The sequence below is a fragment of the Aspergillus pseudoviridinutans genome (genome assembly GCF_018340605.1).
Source record: "Aspergillus pseudoviridinutans IFM 55266 DNA, scaffold_4, whole genome shotgun sequence".
NCBI classification, from domain to species: domain Eukaryota; kingdom Fungi; phylum Ascomycota; class Eurotiomycetes; order Eurotiales; family Aspergillaceae; genus Aspergillus; species Aspergillus pseudoviridinutans.
In genome coordinates, this window is record NW_025091284.1 from 427,413 (window position 1) to 446,475 (window position 19,063).

The window sequence follows — 19,063 nt, forward strand, 5'->3', positions numbered from 1 at the left end:
GAGTTGAGGAGAAATGGCCACATTGTGGCCTGTGGGGAAAAGGATTGAAAAGTAGAGTTTGATGGTTAGACAACAAATCATGAATCTCGATTACCCCACACGCAGCTAGCCAGTCCTTTCGCAAGCCTAGATCTCAATAGCCTCCACCTATGTATTCGTTGTTGAAGGGTCAGCCACCAGCATCAAGTTCGACAAATTAACATTCAGAAGACACATTCATCTTGCATAACTGGATCTGGTTCCATCGTCATCCATGTCTAGACGCTGAAGAACATCCATGTGTCACATGTACAGGCAGCCAAATTTCGTTGTCGTGTGCTCCAGTCTTCTGCAAACGCCTAAAGAAGATTCAGCCGCAGATGATTGGCAAAATATTGAGTCTTCAGCCATTTCGGATGACTCTCGAGCTATTTGCTACTTATTTAGGTAACTTTTCTTCGGACAAACTGCCTACGGGCACCACTAAAGATTGTGGCTGGCCATTGAATCAGAACTAGCAGTACCAGGAAAGAACTGGGAGGTATTTCATCGCAACGGGCAAGAGAAAGGAGTGCAGGGGCAAGCTTTCTAGAATATTAGAAAATTATTGACAAGCAAGGGAGATTGGTCGGCTTGATCGAGAGATTGTATATGACATGTCAAGTTTGTCTTTCCTTAGTCTGTAAGTCTTAACTTCTGGCGAGAACCGGACTTGCTTAGTACATTCGGCTTTTGGAGAGTGCGATATTTGTCGATTACGTGAACTGACAAATATGATCCTTGTAAGATAGCAAACATTTGACTGAGCGAGCTGGCGTTGTATCCGGATTGATAAGTGGATGGAATCAGATGKGAAGTATGACGTATCACATTCGACAAATGATTGATCTCCTCCCACGGCAATTGAGCCTTGCTTCAACTTTATCGGAGAAGGTTCAGGCCTCCCTGGATTTGTTTAGACAAGGCTGTAAGGCCCAGCAAGGGCAAGCCGGTAGTAGTAGTAAATTGCGCAGATTGGCAGAGATTTCGATCCACATTGGGGCAAAGACGCCAAAACTTGCATCATTGGGTACCTGTCAATCATGACACGCGTCGATAAAGAACTGCGTACTATTTATGCTTTGCGCTCAGTCGTTCGATTCTCGTAGTGATCAGCATCTGATCCTCTTCGCCAAACTACCGCTAGAACTCCTAACCCCTCCAGATTGCGAAAACGGCGCATTTCTGGTGCCAGATCGGCCACCCGCGAATTTTGTGGACAGGTCTATGGCACAAACATGATGCTAGCGTGTCAATAATGTGATGAGTGAGTGACCGAATATTGAATCTTCGGGCCCTGCAGAGCTTGATACAGAAAGAAGGAGTGTGTGACCGATCTGGCAGCGATGACAGCCGAGTATTCCGTCCGGGAAACATTTAATATGCAGCACCGTTTCCACCATCGACATGGCTCTGGCGATTTCAAATAATTGCTGCAGCCTTGCTCGTTCTTCAACGGTTGATTCATCTTAGCCCTCGTTTCTTTCCTTCATCGCTTTTGCAGAACATTCGGACAGACCGCCCGCTATGTCACTCGATCAGATATCCGGCAATGGCACTCCTGGCGACTTTCAACATCCAAACGAGAACCTGCGTCGGTCTATTATCATTGCGCTGTACTTTGCCTTCATCATATCCACAGCTGCCGTTATCTTGCGCCTGGTGGCGAGAAGGATCAATGGAACGAGGCTGTACCTCGATGATTATCTGATTCTCGTGGCCTTGGTATGATCGATCGTTTGTGTTTGAAAGATTCGCCACCAGAATGCTGATTGTCGCTAAGTTGTTCAAATATGGATGCTCAATAGGAGTGACCATTCGTGAGTTGTCTGTGCTCTTCTGTGCTTTCGACTACTGACGAAATGCAGTCCTGTTCAACGGCTTAGGATCGCATATAGACATGATTCCTCAGAAGAATCTGGAAGTTTACTACCAGGTAAGTACGCGATTTGAATTTGCAGGAGGACAAGTGCTGACATGACGCGGCAGATCGGATGGTCTAACTCCTTCGTGTACACTGCATGCATCCTCTTCATCAAGCTCTCGATTCTCGCCTTATACAAGCGGCTCTTCTCCGTTCCTCGCATGATTATCGTCGCCAATGCTCTCGCGGCGTTTGTCATTCTCTGGGCTCTAGGTATATTCCTGGTCGGCGCCTTGATGTGTTTGCCGGTTCAGAAGTTCTGGAAGCCTTCGATCGAGGGATCGTGTATCGACCCGGCCAAATTCTATTACGGACAGCAGATCCCGAACATTCTAACGGACTTGATCATTCTCATTATGCCATTGAAGATTGTATGGGATCTACCAATCTCGAAGACGCAGAGAGCTTTGCTTTCCGGAGTGTTCATGGTTGGCGGACTGTAAGCTGCGTGTCCATGCCCGGATGTCCTGTGCCTTGGTCACTAACCGCACACTAGGACCCTGATCTTTGATATTGTACGACTTGTCGCTATGATCGAGTTCACAAAAGCTGGGCCCGATATTACCTGTGAGTGGTAATCTGTCCGCTGTCCTGCTCTCACATTTTAACCATTCATCTGCGCAGACAACCAAATTCCCGTCGTTGTCTGGACATGCATCGAAGCGTCGGTAGGCATCACAGCGGCGTGTCTTCCCAACCTGAAACCTCTATTCAAAGTCGCCCACCGACAATTCTGGGCTCGGATCGGATCGCCGCCGGAGTCCAAAGAGGACAATTTCAGAAGATCCCACGGGCTGTCGGAAGCCACTACTCTTTACGCTTATGCCACTCAGAGTCAGTACAGTCATCACACCGAATGCACTAAAGCATAGCCTTTAGTCTTCCTCTCTTTGTCACTTTTCGTTTTTCTTTGCGGCCTAGTTCATCCCGAGTAAAGCCATACTCGTCTTTCGTTTGCTTCCCTTCTCTTCGTTGATATATACTTTTCCAATTATCATGTACAAAATATACCAAATGGGGGTTTGATAAATGAAGTTGAATTTCAATACCATACAATTAGAAAACAAAGGCATGCCCGTCAATTCGAAGGGCGGGAGCCCACCGCAGGATACCCGGCATGCCGACATCAGCTCCGAATAAGCACTTTCAACAGTACCCGAGGATGCCCCCTTCTGCTCTCTGTTTTAATGAATAGTGCTAATATGCCTCTCTCCTTGTTCGTCATACTATGACCTATTCATGAAACATGCATGTCAGTCCTATCCACGTTCCAAGGCCTACGTCATCCCGATGTCACCTCCGGCCATTCCTATATATGCCAGTGGACACCAGCATTTCTTGACCTTCCTCTAACTCAATCAATACTCCACTCAAATCAACTCATAATCAGATCATCATGCCCGCAAAAAAGATCCTCATCATCCTCAGCGACGCCAAATCCTTCCCCCTAAAGAAAACATCCGGCTCCGACGCCGGCAAAACAGTCGAACAGCCATCCGGCTTCTTCCTCATGGAGCTCGCCAAACCTCTCCAGAAAATCCTCGATGCCGGGTACGAAGTAACCTTCGCCTCACCTAAAGGCCTCGAACCCACTCCGGACCCCCTCAGCGAATCCCTCCTCGCCTTCGCAGGCAACTTCTACGAACGCCGGCGCGAGAACGAGCTCATCGACCGCATGAAGCGCGAGAATGGGTTCAATCGACCTAGACCGCTCAGCACCATTAGCGACGCGGAGCTGGATTCCTTCGCGGGGGTGTTCATTCCAGGGGGACATGCGCCGCTCTCGGATCTAGGTGACGATAAGGAGGTGGGTCGGGTGCTGCGGCATTTCCATGCGAAGAGCAAGCCTACCGCGTCAATCTGTCATGGTCCGATTGCGTTTTTGAGTACGAAGCAGGCGGGGGATGGGTCGTTTATCTATAAGGGGTATAAGATCACGTGCTGGAGTGATGCGGAGGAGAAAGTCATGGAGACGATGTTAGGTGGGGAGATCAAGAAGGTGGAGTCGTCTTTGCGCAATGAGGGGGCTGAGATGGTCGAAGGGCCCGGAGAGAAGATTGGGAGTATCACTGTTGACCGTGAGTTGGTGACTGGGGGGAATCCTCTGGCGGCGAATGCGTTGGGGGATCAGTTTCTGAGGATGCTTAGTGTTCATTGAGTGTATGTGCTTGTACTTCCCGGTCGGCAGAGCCTGAGTGTCTCAATTTGATGCCGACACCGTGATAGCCCCTTGCTTCGAATGGCTGGGAAACGGTAATGCATTGGAATGTGGCCATCCCCAGCCCCTCTATCCTTGGTCTCTTTCTCATCTTATCCATTCGTTATCTTATCTTCTACTTATCGATAAGCCCTTTTCGGACGCCAATCATGTTTCCTCTTCTGGCATTAACAACTGTGGATTTTACATTTTAGATCGGTGCTGCATGACCTAGAAATCATATAATTACTGAATTAGCGTCCCTTCTTAAGGTAAAATTGGTAACTACGATCTGAAGATATACTATGCGTCCTTTCAATCGTCAAGGTTGCTTAATTTCTGTTGGAGGCTGACGAACGGAACAAATGCGGAAGAATGTTGCCGTCAATGTGGCAGATGATCAAAGATATCACTGCCAACCACTTCATTTGTTGAACACTTAAAGTATATTTAACCATGTACTTTCCTGCTGTTGACAATGAGGGGAGGAGGGCATATGCAACCTGCTATTTTATTTCCTGAAGACCAAGTTTGATATCAAAGAAAGTCACAATGCATTTCTCAACAAGCAGCTTACTTCTATACCTGTTCGCCTCAGCGTCATGTACGGCAGCATCTCCTCTGTATATGCAGCGTTCCCAAAGAACGCCCCTCAGGACAAGCACCAGGAAACCATCAGCATTCACAAACCCAACTACCCAGAGGGTCACAACACCACATGTCCTTGAGCTCACCAAGATCAACAACAAGGGCAACGCCCGCAGCGCAGTCGAGCTCAACAGCCAGGTTAGAACTGGATCCACAAATCTAGTCTCCCTCGCCGAAAGAGGCGGGTTGGCGACATCAATCACGATCGGCGATCAGACATTCGAGGTGGTCATCGACACAGGGTCTAGCGATTTATGGGTCGTCCGAGACGATTTCACATGCATCAGCCCTGATAGCGGGTGGGAGGTCGAACAGTCAGACTGCCAATTCGGGAAGGCATACTCACCTGATTCCACATTCGATGAAATCGACGGCGAGTATCTGGATATCAAGTACGCAGACGGGGAGATCCTCTCCGGTATTATCGGTACCGAGAACGTAACATTAGCCGGCATCTCGGTCAACCAGACTATTGGGTTGGTTGATTATGCGGGTTGGTACGGCGATGGTGTCACGTCGGGATTGATGGGTCTCGCATATTCTTCTCTGTGGGTTACTCTCCCCTATTGTTATGATTGTCAACTGACGGTGGGTACAGCGCGAACGCCTACACAACTGATTACATGCAGCCAAGCCTCTACAACCCCATTTTTGCAACCATGTACGAACAGGATCTCATTGATCCCGTCTTCAGCATGGTGATGAGCCGTAACGCATCCAGTGGAACGGCAGCCGGGTATCTGGCGCTCGGTGGATTGCCGCCTATCGACATAAAGGGGAATTTCAGTTCTACGCCCATCCTAATCACGGACATTAGAGGTTATCCGAGGACTTATGATTTTTACACTGTCAATATCGATGGAGTCTCGGTAGGCGACGAGAGTTTTCCAGACGCTGATGGTGACAGTCAGTATCTTGTAAGGGTGTACCGGTCCTTCACTCGAACCCGGCTAACAATCACAGGTCGACTCAGGAACGACAATGAACTACTACCCAGACTTCATAGCGGACGCTGTCAACGCGGCGTTTATTCCCCCGGCGGAGTACAATGACGACGAGGGGGCGTATGTGGTGGATTGTAACGCGAAAGCGCCAGTGCATGGTGTCACAATCGGGGGTTCGACATTCTACATCAATTCAACGGATATGATATTGCCGGCCGGGACGGATGACTCGGGAAACGAAACCTGCATTAGCGGGATCAATGCTGGAGGAAATGTTGGGCAGGGTATATTTGTCCTGGGAGGCACGTTTTTGAGGAACGTGGTGGCAGTGTTCGATGTCGGGGCTGCAGAGATGCGATTTGCGGCGAGTGCATAAGCATGGACAAACTGCATATAGAAGATATAGACACTTTATAATCTGCCCAGTGTAATATATTGTTAAACATGATATATCGTTCAACAGGTCTCATGTAATCGTTTGAACTTCCCTCATAGCTATCGCTTCTGCTGGTCTGGCACGAACAGAGATATATGGATCTGGTAATCATCCCACATGCTGCACAGTAGCCGAGCCAATCTTGATCTCGTCCCCCGTCGCTTGCCTTTGCTTCATCTGTCGCTGTAGTTCCTCATCCTCGTGCTGGATATACTTCAATGGCCGGCCGGTTGAGATTGCATCCGGGTCTCCCGTTACAATCAGTGGGGGATTTGAACGGTAGTATGCGTCGAGGTCCTCCAGAGTTCGGTTTGCTGGAGACTGTCAGCGCCATTCGGATGGGTTACTGCAAATTATACTCACCGGTCTCCGGGTACAGGTAGTATATAATCGGAAGAGAAAGCGCGTTGGTGATTGTCCACACGATCCAGAATTTCCACCCGATGTTCTGTATCCCGATAGGTGTGATTTCGACAATGACAAAATTCGTGATCCTGTATACTATGAATCCGAGGCAGAGTGACAAAAAAGTGGGTAAGGACATACCAGTTCGTCGCAGACGAGACAGCCGCACCCTTTGTCCGCATAGGAAGAGAATTGATCTCTGTTGGGTACAACCACGGAACACCCAGCATGCCGATTCCAAAAGCAATGTAATATAGAAAGAAGAATGCCACTGAAGCAGTACCGTACTTTGGGTCGTTCTCCGCAAATCGAAGGAGAATAGTGATGATTAGGAAACACGCAAACTGGCCAAAGGTCGACATCAGCATTAGGCCCCTTCGACCGAAACGTTCAACCATGATGACTGCTACACAGGCGAACACAAAGTAGGATGTCGCGTTGCAGGCACTGAGGAGCCGCGACATGCTATTTGACAAGCCGACTGAGTTGATGAGCACTAGAGGGAGGTAGTACGACATGATGTTGATCCCTGCGCATATTAGCCAGTATTCACTTATTTGTAGGGGGTAACATACCCTGGAATTGCTGTAGAGCCTGAGTTCCCGCACCGAGAAGGATCCGCCGCAGCGTCTTAGTGTCATTTGTCTTTTGGCGGCGTAGTAATAAATCAGTCCAGGAGACGGCATTTTCGCGCTCGTAGTTAATACTGTATTCGATCTCGTTGTACTGCGTGATGATATACGGATCATCGGCTGGCTTGGCCTCGATGCGGGAGATTACATCGAGGGCTTGCTCACTGTGCCCGTGCGAGAGAAGCCATCTAATGTGCATTAGCAGGAGATCGTCGGGATCTATGATCAAAAACCAACCTTGGAGACTCAGGAAGCCATGGTACAGTTGCGTAGAGGACGAAGATGAAGAAAAATTGGAGTGCGATAGGCAGCCTCCATGCGAGCGCACCACCTTTGAAAGAAAGCCCGTAATTGATCCAATTGACGAGGGCAAAGCCAGAGACATTGAGTGCCATTTCCAGGATGACCAGCTTTCCTCGCCATTTGACGGTGGCAGTTTCGGTTTGCCATACCGGCGCTGTAGAGGTGTTGATTCCGTTGCCGATACTAAAGGTATCAACATTGTGCTATTATATGTAGCTCGATCAATGGTCTACTCACCCCAGGATCACTCGGCCGACGAACATCTGCGCCAAGCTGTAAGAACTGGCTTGAAGGATAGTGCCGACTGCCATTATGGTTGTTCCCAGAAGAATGGACTTCTTCCGACCGAGCCGTTCGGACACGATGAAAGCTAGAATGGAGCCGAGAAAGCAGCCGACATCGTAGATAGCTGTAACGGTCGACAAGGTTTTCGTCTTGGTTGGCCCGACAAGGTCATGGACGGCTAAGAAGTCCTCTGTGACGACGACTCCGCCTAAGTAGACATATTAGCCCCTTGGTAGTATGCACTGAATCCTGTACATACTAAACACTCCCTGGTCATAGCCGAACAATGTCATGTCCGTAGCACAGGCAATCTGCTTAAGTCTTAGTATTTCACTGATTTTATTCTACTCCGTTGCTCACCGTGATCCAGAAGGTGAGCCATCCTCCAGTGAGCCCAAAGTGGGGTTTCGTTTTGTGCTTCTGGGTTAACATGTTTTGCTGCGTTGAGCTGCGCGAGAGTACGTTTGATAACCTCGATGAGCATGTCGGCAGATGGATATGGCGCCCTTATATACCACCACAGAAAGGACAAAGAGAAGCGATCTGCACGACCGAGACCCACTGTGCAGGTTTCGCAGTGTGAATTTGGGGTAACATCCTGTGTTGGCATCTTAGCCGGACATGGACATGGTAACATGGGTGTCCGAAGTATCTGTCATTAAGAGGACTGTTTGAAATGATATAATCATTTACAAGACAATGCTACGGGACGATTCCTATTTACGGTAACTATAAGTAACGATGTTGTGTATATCCTTCTCCAGGTCGTCCATAGTGGAAGAACGAAATGTATTAGTACATAAGTGAGCTTCTTGCGTGTGCCTGGATTGCGTAACAGTCTTTGCATGACTTGCCGAAGTGACACTGTGGACGCTGATCAAGCCTTTTGATAAGGATTCTAACCACCCTTTGGTTGCCATTAACTCCAGCTGGAATACCGTGAGCTAGGCAATTGCTATTACTCATGGACGACATCTTATCAAGTGAATGTCCTGTTTCTGGCCTTCGGAATAAGCCCGACATGCGGGGAACCCCAGAATCTCCTTCTCCAGGCTCCCCCGCCCGCGATCGCCCCGGTGTTGCCAGATCCGGCAGGTGAAATGACAGATCCCGCACCCACTTTAGCCTAACTTCCATACCAAACGGAGTACAATACTGCGTGTAGTCGGAATAACTCCAATAGTCTGCTGAGAGTATGTGCAGTGGGACGTCACTTCGCTGATGTATTAGCTAGCTTAGCAGGTGGACCGATGTTGCTCCCCAAATAATGATGGGATGATTCATCTAAGCTTGCATATGTGAAATCACTGTACCGAATATAGCATCTTCTTTGGACTTATAGTCTGAAGGAGTTGAATTCTCTCATCGTACAAGCAATGACATCAAGGGATATATCACTGAATATCACACTATGCCACATACCAACCACCTCACCTGAGACGAAGCCTGCGCTAAACCCCAAGTTTACTCAAATCCCGACACCATCCCATCAAACCTCCCCAACTCCCACCCAAGCATCACAGCACCCACCAAATCTGTAACTCCCAGCGCCAAAAACTCCCACAAACCCTCCTCACTCATGCGGCGCCCGCGGAAGAGGAGATTCACACCAAGAGCTGCAGAAACAGCCAGTCTAACCGGCACAGTGACGTGCAGCCACTGATTTTCTTCAATGGGCATGTACGAGCAGAGGAAATACGGCAGCTGCAGGGCACATGCTACGACGCCGAAGAGGGCATTGGTGTCTGCGACTCGAGGCGTAGAAGGTGCTGGTACGAAGACGTCGCGTCCAGTGAGATGTTTCAAGGGCGACTTGCGAAATAGTGAGACATAGAGGCTCAGGCCTATGATGGTGGTGCTTGTAACCAGCACATGGGGTGGAAGGTTGACTGGGCGGAAAGGGAACATTGATGATAATGGTTGCAAAAATGGTTGTAATTATAAGACTAACTGCGCAAGATGGTTGTCAGAGGAGTTGGGGGAAAGTGTCCTATATATAACACGAATTTCATCGGGTGAGGCAGGATTGAATACGAGCATCGGGAGAAGTAGGTTGACGTCGTCACTTGATGAGATGCACCCCCGCAGCGTCCCGAATAGACCTATCTGTATATCTCACCAAGATACGACCGACATAACGAGGGCTCCTGTTCAAACACGTGCCATTAATCAAGATCCCATGGGCAACGAGGCCCATTCGGTGAGATTGATGATTCAACGTACCGCCCACTCGGCAAAAGAACTATGCTGAGGAGAGAGTTGCATGTCGCTCTGAGTCCGCTCTCTCGCAGAAAATAGTCACATGTACTTATTCAATCTCGCAGACGCAAGAGTTCACGAGCTAAAATATACCAAGGCGTATGGTGACGTCATTATATCCCTACTTTTGAATTTGTAGTATAAAAGCTAGCTTACCTATTTTTACTGCTGCTTATCACACCTGATACGCCCCTGAAAGACACGACATAAATTCCTTACCATGACACGCACCTTGCTATTTTGTGTTGCGGACGAGGCCAAGCCTGTAAGTCCATCTGTGATTGATCAGGGACACGTTGTTGGCAGTCTGTCGGACTGGGCTGAAGAGAGTCGCACTGTATATTAGTAACAAAACAATGCTGACATTGGTTATTAGTTCATACCTAAGGCCTTGCGCGAATTTAGTACAGAGAAGGAAGCCCCTCCTCTGTACTATCTTGTTGAATCGGATATCTGCCCGGACAAGCGAGAGGGGTTTAGAATTGAATTGCAAGACGGCGAGTCTTTCGATTCAGATTTCATCAACGCCTCTAAAGAGCAATGCCGAAATTGGGCACTAGAGAAGTGGTACAAAGCTAAAGTTAAATTTATTGAACAGAATGTCATCGCTATCGCAGATGAGCGAAGTGCTCGAGACGGGAGTCTACTTATGAGCTTCTACTACCCGGAAGTTAGCCCGGAAGAGCCTACATTCGAATTTKACGGATGGGGACCTCTCCCTCCAAAGGCCAATACCTGGTACGACTTCAGAATTGATCATCGTGCAGCTGATGCGTTCCATGGCTCTCTTATGTGGTCCCCACAGGACTCTGCCTATCCGATCTACTTTGGACGCCCAGAGAAATTTACGGATGAAACTGGCATCTTCGATGTGTTCAAAGCGGTTAAATGTATGAATGGCGAAGACAGTGACGAGGATGAATAGAGCTCTAATGTAAGGCTACCACTGTCGTGAAGCAGACTGGTCGAGTAGAACTGTTGCTTTGGGCGACGGAATCCTGGAGATTGCTGCTTCCCAATCCACCCGACATACAAGTCCAAGCAGCATCGCCGCCAGAGGAGAGTCTGTGGCGCTAGCGGATTTGTACGAGGATCCCACTCGGAGCGAAGCCGCAATGCCAGGAGACCAACACCGCCAACCCGTGAGGGCCAGTAGGACAGGTTTCTTTCCCAATATCGACATAAGAATGGTCAGAGAGATGAGATTCGTCGATCGCGTTGCCCCAGTGCTGGGCAAACTGTTGCATCATGCCATCCACGTGTTAGCCTTGGTCAGTGTCTTGAGACTTTTACCTGGACAAAAATGGTTACGTCCGAGAATTGCTGGAGCCCTGCGCGCTTGATCGTCTCTTGAATACTCGCCCACACGAGCGGAAGTGCATCTGTTTAGAGGAAATACAACAGAAGCTGCTTGTGGGCGACCGATCCACTCGCTGTGAGCGCATCTCGTTATGGAACACAAGCTCCTAATCCATATATCTTTAGACAACATGAACTACTCTTCTACTTTTGGTAATTGTAGCCATCAGATATTAAGAGCTTTGGAACAAGAGGGCATGAAGCGCTTGGAATCTAGCTAGATCAGCTGGCTGAAGCCGAGGAGCAACCTCACTGCTGGACACTACCTCAGTGTAGCGAGTGTAACGATATTGGCCATATACATACGAGATGCCCAGTGAGAGGAATCACAGAGAAATGTTGATTTGAACCGCGTAAATACATTGACTTACAGCCTAAAAGTATCATATGTGTATTGTTACCGGACACCCTCACAAAGCCATGAGGGAAATGCCGACCTGACCTAACGGCACCACCACATCCTTTGAGGCTAATTGTTTAGATACTAGTAGCATTAGTACTGGATATTCTGTCCTTTTATTGGAGTTGTGATTACTCGCGTGGTCCATGTATTATAATGCGTTGAAGTTGGGCTTCCTTGGACGGGATGGGTGAAATGGATTAATTACGAAGTCCCATTGAGCTTGGCCATGGGAAATCATCGACAAAGACGCCGAAAATGGCCATTCTGCATAGTACCGCGACAGCGCCAAGACCTTCCTGATTAGGAACCCAGTCTCCCATTGGCTGGGTTGACACATCTGAGGATACTAGGTAAAGTCTGTCCAAGACGTCACATCGACTCGGACTTAGATCAAAAATCCGCTCGTAGCAATGTTGTTGAGTCCGTAAACGCCGACCGTATGAGGCTAACAGCTATAAAATCCAGCCCTGGGCTCGTGTAGAGATGGGAGCAAACATCAACATCATTCTTACATTCTGACTATCATCACTTGTGTAACAACCCCCAATACCAGAGATCTGTACGTCATGGCTTCTGCAGCTCAAACTCAACGCAGAAATCTGCCTCTTCTAGCTACCACCGAAACCTGCTCTGGTGGTACCTACATTGTGACCGGCGCCAACACCGGCCTAGGCTTTGAGGCAGCCAAACACTTGGTCAGCCTCGAAGCTGCAAAGGTCATCCTTGCCGTACGTAACATCAGCGCGGGTGAGAAGGCTAAGAAGGAAATCGAAGAATCCACAGGAAAAATTGGTGTTGCTGAGGTCTGGTCGCTCGATCTGGCAAGCTACGACTCTGTCAAGGCATTTGCACGGAAGGCGACTGCAGAGCTTGATAGGATTGATGCTGTGATCGAAAATGCGGCTGTTGCGGTGCCAGAGCGCGTCTTCGCTGAAGGTCATGGCCTATCTGTCACTGTCAACGTTCTCAGCACGTTCCTTCTTGCTGTACTTATCTTTCCCAAGATGAGGGAGAGTGCGCAGCGATACGGAATTGTACCTCATCTGACCCTTGTGACCAGCCGGGTTGGATTCGATGCCAAAGATCTGTGGGATAAGATCAAGGATGATCCGGTGAAGAAGATGGATGGAGATGACATTCCACCGATGCGCACGTAAGTTTTCAGCAGACGATGCTAAACTTAGCTGGTCTGATGTCAAGAAATAGATATCCTCTTTCCAAGCTCTTGACAACAATGGCACTACGTTATCTTGCAACTCTGATTCCCGTGGATCACACTGGGGTTGTGTTGAATCTGGTGTGTCCGGGACTTTGCAAGACTGACCTGGCTCGCAACGCACCAGCACAATTTAGGGAGGACCTCGCCAAGCGCCAGGCAGAATATGGACGGACTGCCGAGGATGGTAGCCGCACGCTTCTTCACGGGGCTGTGGCAGGAAAAGAGAGCCATGGATTCTTGCTCCATTCCTGTGAAATTGGAGAGTAAGTCTGAATATTCCCTCGGGACCTAAAATGACTGGTGCTGACAGAGGCGTTTGTCCAGAAACGACGTGCCAAGTTGGGTGACAGATGAAGAGGGTAAGAGATGGCAACAACATAGCTGGGAAACTATTGCCGAAGAGTTGGAATCCATTGAGCCTGGATGCGTAGAACGAATCTTGAAATGAGGTACTCGTCTGCGAGCTGAAATTGCGGCGGCTCTGTTTGAGATCCGTTGTCCACTTCTTTGGCAGTTAGTTTTGGTGGGCGTGAAGCCACAGGGCCTTCCCAGCTGTATCGTGGACTGGGGTGACCCATGGATATTTCGCAAGCATGTCCTGGACTTGTTCCCATGTCCTCAATTTCAGAGTATCGATAGTCTCCTTTGATTTCGAGATCCACATAGGATGAGCCCCCAGCTGAGACGATGACGCTGCTCCAATATAAAGCATCCAAAGTAACAATTCCTGGATATCTAGTCCGTCATCTGAGAAAGCTTGAGCAGCATCGAGAAGTAGCTTAAAGAGAAGAGCATTATGAGCAATACGACGATCTAGTCCCGGCAAGAATGTAACCAAAAACGCGGTCAGGCCTAGGTGGATTCCGTTCTCAACTGTGCACCCGGGACGACACCCACCCAGGGTGTACCTATCCACCAAACGATAACCAAGTACGAGCAGGTCACTGTGAAAAGTGGAGGAATTCAGCTTGGGACTGGCTCCGTGCGTTGCGTCGTTGAGTGTTGAAGCAAGGGATGTCACATCAATGAAGATATCTTGAATATCGCAGGGCAGACTTCTCAGGAAAGGGGGCCTATAGGGTTTGCTGGAACCCGCGTGATTCTGTCGCTTAAGGTCCCCGTAGAGTTCATTTATCGTCTTGTTTTCCTTGATGGCGTCCTCTAAGCTGAATAGTGTCGCTGAACCCAGCTGCAGAGAAGAATCAAGGTCAACACTACAATGGTCAGCATGGTTGGAACATGTATAGTGTTTTCACTCAAGGGCCATACCGCAACATTTTCTGAACAAGTGTATGATGGCTTTTCGAAACCTGCAACATCCCGCCTTGAAGTTGAACCATTCTTCGTAAACCTTGAATGTGGACAAATCCTCGTTGATATTGGTTTTGATGCCGCTCGTACTGAGCCATGCTTACTATAACTGCCATGGTCGTATCGTTGATCGCTTCCTGGCGGGAAAGTCGTTGGTTGACCAAGCGAAACGTGTGGGATATGTGACTCATCGCTTGCAGGATACCCTCTTGCTTGGTGACGAGGTTGTTAAGGCACAATATGGACGTTGCCACGGCGCAATGAAAGCCTGTCATGGAGCCATCAGCAAGGGTTATTGGAATGTGTAGTCTCAGGACCTTCTCAACTCACAAGCTTCATCGATAAATATATACCGCACAAACATGGAAGAAGCGTGACCTGTAAAGTCGAGGGCTTCGCTCAGTTGAGGTGCGTATCGTGTGGCGCATAGAAATCCAACGACCGCATATTAAACCAGGTCAGCAGCACAGTCTACACAGCAGTAAGCGAAGGAGATGGCTATACCCTTTTTCACAAGCGCCTTCGATTCCCCAAACAGTGGCGCTGGAAAGACCAGCCCATCATCTATGGGCCGTTCAATCAAAGAATCCTCTTTCACCGGACAAGGCCCCTTTCTTATTATGCCAGGGAGATGAAATGAAGATACAGTCGTCGTTGACGCGTGTTTTCTCGATGATCGCACGATTGTTTTGCCTTTATTTTTCCCCATAGCCGCATGGCGACGGATCTGCTTTCGAGCGGCTTGATCGATGCTGAGTTTGTTGTCAATAAACTCAAAGGACATTTTGCTCGTTTGGGATACGGTAGGGGATACAGCGCACGTTAATCAAAGAAGAAGGAGTGGTAAGAGATCGAATGATGATTTGGGGATTTTCTGTCGAGGGGAGATTGAGCTGTCGGACTTAACGGAGCTAATCACCAGAGACCTGCACTCCTGTCACCTTTAGAGGCTTACGCACAATTCCTGAGATTTCGTTTGTTTTGTCATACAGAAAGTCACAAGATCTATCTTAAATCGACGCGTAACTCAGAGGAAACTGGAATGAGTGGGACTTTCTGGGCCTGGAAATACACGTCGCCATCGATAACTAGTGGCTTGCTTGTTGCGTCGATTACTGAATAGCCTCGGCGACATGGCTACAAGTAACCATCTACCAAGTCCTCAGTTGGCATCTTTGAACTTATCTGTCAGATTCGTGAGCGATGAGTTGACTCCTTTTCATGCCAAATGCGCCAGCAGTACTGAAGTTCCATCGCCAGCTAGCGTAATCTGAGCTCGTATTTCCTGTTTCTAATGCGACCTCATTCTGATCATATGACTCATACGAAATAAATAAGTCACAAACACCTGCTCAGCAGATGTGCAAAATTCATGCTATTTGAAGTCCGTCGCAACAATGAGTAACATCGCCCGTGTCCCCCAGGCTTTTCCCACACCAAAAGAACGGGACAAAATCGTCGACCTGTACAGACATCTCCGCTTAGCAGGCCTCAAACAAGACCCAAAGGCCTTTTCATCCACGTACGAGACTGAAGCAGACTTCCCATACCAAAAATGGCTCTCTCGGATTGAAAACCCGCAGGCACGGACCTTTATCGCCCTGGAGGAGGATGGAACCGTTCCTTCATCGGACAATGCGTTGACAGCCCTTTTGTCTAGGGAATGGCTGGGGACAGTGACCATCGGAGGGCCGAAATTCGTGTTTAGCAGTGAAATTGATCTCAACGCGCCGTGGAAGGTATTTACGGAAGGTGATCGGTATACGACACCACCAGCGGATGGTAGAGACGCTGTCGCCGTGTATATGATTGCTGGCATGTTCGTGCTTCCAGCCTCGAGAGGAAGGGGAAATGGCCGTCGACTTGTTGAAGAAGCTGTCAAATATGCCCGGGGCGCTTCCGCTACAATGCGAGCTCTACTGGTCCTCCTAGTCGAAGCAGACAATGAAGCTGCAAGGAAACTCTACGAACGATGCGGGTTTCAGAAGTGCAGCGAGGACGTGGTGTTGGGTGGACTCCAGACAGTCGGGATGATCCTGGACATAGGAAAGTAATGCAGTCAATTGAGGATAGAGTCCAGATGTTCACAACTAGGACAATTCTTAAGCAAGACTGAAGTCCGTCAACCGGTCGAAGGCGCGTATGCTTATCCCACCGGTCAATTCCTTGGAGGTAAATCATCATGGCTGGGAGATGGAAAAAATGCATTGCAACCTTTAAACATTGCAATTTGCCATCGGATTATATTGAGGTCCGCGATTGTGCCGAACGCACAGCTTCATTATCCCTGAATCGCGTTTGTGCTGCACGTTTGGCCCAGTCCTAAAATGGATGGTTCCTATGGAAGCTCGCCAGCTATTAGTCGCGTCTGATTCTTGCAAATTTCGACCATTTTGGCAATCTATTCTTATTCAATTTGTATCAGATCAATAGCCACATCGATGAGCAGCATTCCTACTGCAAGAGCGACCAGAAGATGATTGTCCTCGACGCGACTAAGAGAGCGCAGGCGGAGATTGAGAGKAAAGTGAGGAATCAGATAGTTTTGTGAGACATGGCGATTCATTTATTTTTCTGATACCCTTGCCTACTAATTCTACATTACCTGCAGTCATCATTTGGTTCCGGTGTCTGACCCGCTTTCGTCCGCTGTAAGCCCCTAGTGGGTTATTGTGGTTGCCTGCCCACCGCCCCTCCTTCGCTTTTCTATGTGTTTGTGTCTCTCGCCTTCATGACATTCGTTTCTTTAAACTTCCAGTAGTACATCTTCCCTCAAGCTACAAGCAGCAAAGATGATCTCAGATGACTCAGATACCCCTTTCTGGGGTCCGATCACGGCGAACTCCAAGTCAGTACTCTCTACTCAGCCTGTGCAGACAGCTTCTTGCAAGCATTGTCAACTAACTCGCATCTGAAAGCTTTTGTGAGGAGGTAGCTATGCATCACACAACTTGTACATCGAGTCTCATCGCATGCAACTGATTGATTGTTTGACCTGCTTTAGGACTACATGGTAACCAGATATGTTGCGGAATTCATCAACAGCTTGACCAATGTAGTATACAGTAAGCGCTCTCTTCAGTTTCGGTTGAGACCACAATCCCACTGAAAAACCTGTCCAGTAATCTACGCCATCTATGGACTTTACCAGCTGCGGCAGAAACCAAATGCTGGTTTCCTTCGCACCGTACCATACTGGGGGTTAATGGCTGTGGGAATTTGTTCAGCTCTATTCCACGTCAGCCTCAAGTACCACACACAGATGTGTAGGTTTCCATTATCATTTATTTTCTTCTGCCTCTGATAATTTCCCCTGGCTTACTCTGTTCATCAGTGGACGACATCTCCATGCTGTTCACAACAACCCCGGTGCTCCACCGCGTCATGACTGCCAATGCCAGCCCCAGAGTCACGCTCGTCGTTGGCATGGTCCTGGGGTCAACCCTTCTCGCCCTTGTAATTTACCACGTAAAGACAGATGAAATGCTCTTACACTCTATCTCCTTTGTTAGCTCCGTGACCGTCATCGGAATTTCTACCATGCGAATGATCAACACTCGCACACTGGCGGGCTCGGAGGCTCGAAGGCAGATCTGGGGGATGGTACGGTTTGGCGCTGGTAATATACTCACCTTACGTCAACATTGGGACTCCTGCTAACGTCATCGTGAAGTTATATTCAACCTGGGGTACTGGCTCTGGCTGGTTGATGTGTGGATGTGCTCCTACCTGAAAAGCATCAGACAGACTGTGGGTCTTCCCTGGGCTTTTTTGTTGGAGCTTCATGGATGGTATGTACCAGTTCCTTAGCTATTTCTGTCCTCTTTCCTTTTCTTGAATAATAATACTAACGCCGGAGACGGTAGGTGGCATATCTGCACTGGAATTGGCGCCTATATCTTCATCGCAGTGATTGATCATCTTGTATCAGGGGACGATCACAAAGATATCCCCGGATCCCTGGCCTGGCCTGCTCCGTGGGCTGCTCAGTCGTTCTTCGCGGGAAAAGGATCGGACAAGAAACAAGCATGACATATAACTATAGAACGCTAGGCGTGGCGGGCTTAGGGTATTTCCCTTGTCACTCCGTCACACCGCTCTTCGCCAGGCTATGCACATTGATCCAAGTTGGGACAGCTTAATATCAGAACTTGGAGAGTTGAAAATGTTGCTCCATACCAGGAACGACCGGTTGTTGCTCCCATAGCCACGGGGCGTGATGATACCCAAAAATTTGCCAGTATTTAGTTCTAGGACACATACCTCGAAAAATGTTAAGTCGGTTAGCGCGGAGACCGTACCTCCAATTTACCAATTATCATGTCCACGATAAACCGGCTGTGTTGATTAATGTTGCACTCTCGTTTTGGAGTTTCATGGATTTATAGAGGCAGGTGTACGTGGCATGGACATGGCCAACAGAGCGAGAAAAAACAACGGATTCTCCACAGACATTAATGTGTATCAAGCCATGCCATTATTTGCTAGTCTAATAATTCTATGCCACCAATCGAATCTCATACTGCCTACACGATGGCTAAGCGGCGTAAGACCAATCATTTAAGAGCACCCAAACGAGTTCCTGCATAAAAGGTGCTCACCTGGCGCCTTGGCCGAGGCCGAGACTGAGCCAATATCACACTGACATATTAGGCTAAACTGATCGGGCCCTAGATCCTTAAGCTGACAAGCCACTTATCGCGGGGTGTATTATCCCATA

At 48.6% G+C, this 19,063-nt stretch overlaps 10 protein-coding genes across 10 annotated transcripts; 7 read left to right on the forward strand and 3 right to left on the reverse strand.

Moving 5' to 3' along the window:
• Positions 1–1,545: 1,545 nt before the first annotated feature.
• Positions 1,546–2,814, forward strand: Asppvi_005580 (putative integral membrane protein Pth11-like; the record flags this gene model as incomplete). The annotated part of the gene is made up of 6 exons (XM_043301498.1): positions 1,546–1,743; positions 1,802–1,838; positions 1,887–1,954; positions 2,008–2,381; positions 2,439–2,509; positions 2,567–2,814. The coding sequence occupies 6 exons, from the start codon at positions 1,546–1,548 to the stop codon at positions 2,812–2,814; spliced, it is 996 nt and encodes a 331-aa protein (XP_043157433.1).
• Positions 2,815–3,338: 524 nt separating this feature from the next.
• Positions 3,339–4,100, forward strand: Asppvi_005581 (type 1 glutamine amidotransferase domain-containing protein; the record flags this gene model as incomplete). Its single annotated transcript, XM_043301499.1, has 1 exon — positions 3,339–4,100. One exon carries the CDS (start codon positions 3,339–3,341, stop codon positions 4,098–4,100), a length of 762 nt encoding a protein of 253 aa, XP_043157434.1.
• Positions 4,101–4,691: 591 nt separating this feature from the next.
• Positions 4,692–6,107, forward strand: Asppvi_005582 (pepsin-like aspartic protease; the record flags this gene model as incomplete). Its single annotated transcript, XM_043301500.1, has 3 exons — positions 4,692–5,335; positions 5,386–5,704; positions 5,751–6,107. 3 exons carry the CDS (start codon positions 4,692–4,694, stop codon positions 6,105–6,107), a joined length of 1,320 nt encoding a protein of 439 aa, XP_043157435.1.
• A 168-nt stretch (positions 6,108–6,275) lies between these two features.
• Asppvi_005583 (putative MFS sugar transporte) lies at positions 6,276–8,276 on the reverse strand (the record flags this gene model as incomplete). The annotated part of the gene is made up of 7 exons (XM_043301501.1): positions 6,276–6,481; positions 6,531–6,661; positions 6,714–7,101; positions 7,148–7,392; positions 7,442–7,690; positions 7,745–8,000; positions 8,153–8,276. The coding sequence occupies 7 exons, from the start codon at positions 8,274–8,276 to the stop codon at positions 6,276–6,278; spliced, it is 1,599 nt and encodes a 532-aa protein (XP_043157436.1).
• A 980-nt stretch (positions 8,277–9,256) lies between these two features.
• On the reverse strand, positions 9,257–9,700 carry Asppvi_005584 (uncharacterized protein; the record flags this gene model as incomplete). Its single annotated transcript, XM_043301502.1, has 1 exon — positions 9,257–9,700. One exon carries the CDS (start codon positions 9,698–9,700, stop codon positions 9,257–9,259), a length of 444 nt encoding a protein of 147 aa, XP_043157437.1.
• A 571-nt stretch (positions 9,701–10,271) lies between these two features.
• On the forward strand, positions 10,272–10,976 carry Asppvi_005585 (uncharacterized protein; the record flags this gene model as incomplete). The annotated part of the gene is made up of 2 exons (XM_043301503.1): positions 10,272–10,316; positions 10,428–10,976. The coding sequence occupies 2 exons, from the start codon at positions 10,272–10,274 to the stop codon at positions 10,974–10,976; spliced, it is 594 nt and encodes a 197-aa protein (XP_043157438.1).
• A 1,403-nt stretch (positions 10,977–12,379) lies between these two features.
• On the forward strand, positions 12,380–13,480 carry Asppvi_005586 (putative short-chain dehydrogenase/reductase family protein; the record flags this gene model as incomplete). Its single annotated transcript, XM_043301504.1, has 3 exons — positions 12,380–12,966; positions 13,020–13,295; positions 13,357–13,480. 3 exons carry the CDS (start codon positions 12,380–12,382, stop codon positions 13,478–13,480), a joined length of 987 nt encoding a protein of 328 aa, XP_043157439.1.
• Positions 13,481–13,546: 66 nt separating this feature from the next.
• Asppvi_005587 (uncharacterized protein) lies at positions 13,547–14,309 on the reverse strand (the record flags this gene model as incomplete). Its single annotated transcript, XM_043301505.1, has 2 exons — positions 13,547–14,246; positions 14,302–14,309. The coding sequence occupies 2 exons, from the start codon at positions 14,307–14,309 to the stop codon at positions 13,547–13,549; spliced, it is 708 nt and encodes a 235-aa protein (XP_043157440.1).
• A 1,431-nt stretch (positions 14,310–15,740) lies between these two features.
• Asppvi_005588 (GNAT family N-acetyltransferase) lies at positions 15,741–16,397 on the forward strand (the record flags this gene model as incomplete). Its single annotated transcript, XM_043301506.1, has 1 exon — positions 15,741–16,397. One exon carries the CDS (start codon positions 15,741–15,743, stop codon positions 16,395–16,397), a length of 657 nt encoding a protein of 218 aa, XP_043157441.1.
• Positions 16,398–17,691: 1,294 nt separating this feature from the next.
• Positions 17,692–18,375, forward strand: Asppvi_005589 (uncharacterized protein; the record flags this gene model as incomplete). The annotated part of the gene is made up of 3 exons (XM_043301507.1): positions 17,692–17,962; positions 18,017–18,134; positions 18,210–18,375. 3 exons carry the CDS (start codon positions 17,692–17,694, stop codon positions 18,373–18,375), a joined length of 555 nt encoding a protein of 184 aa, XP_043157442.1.
• Between the last annotated feature and the right edge of the window lie 688 nt (positions 18,376–19,063).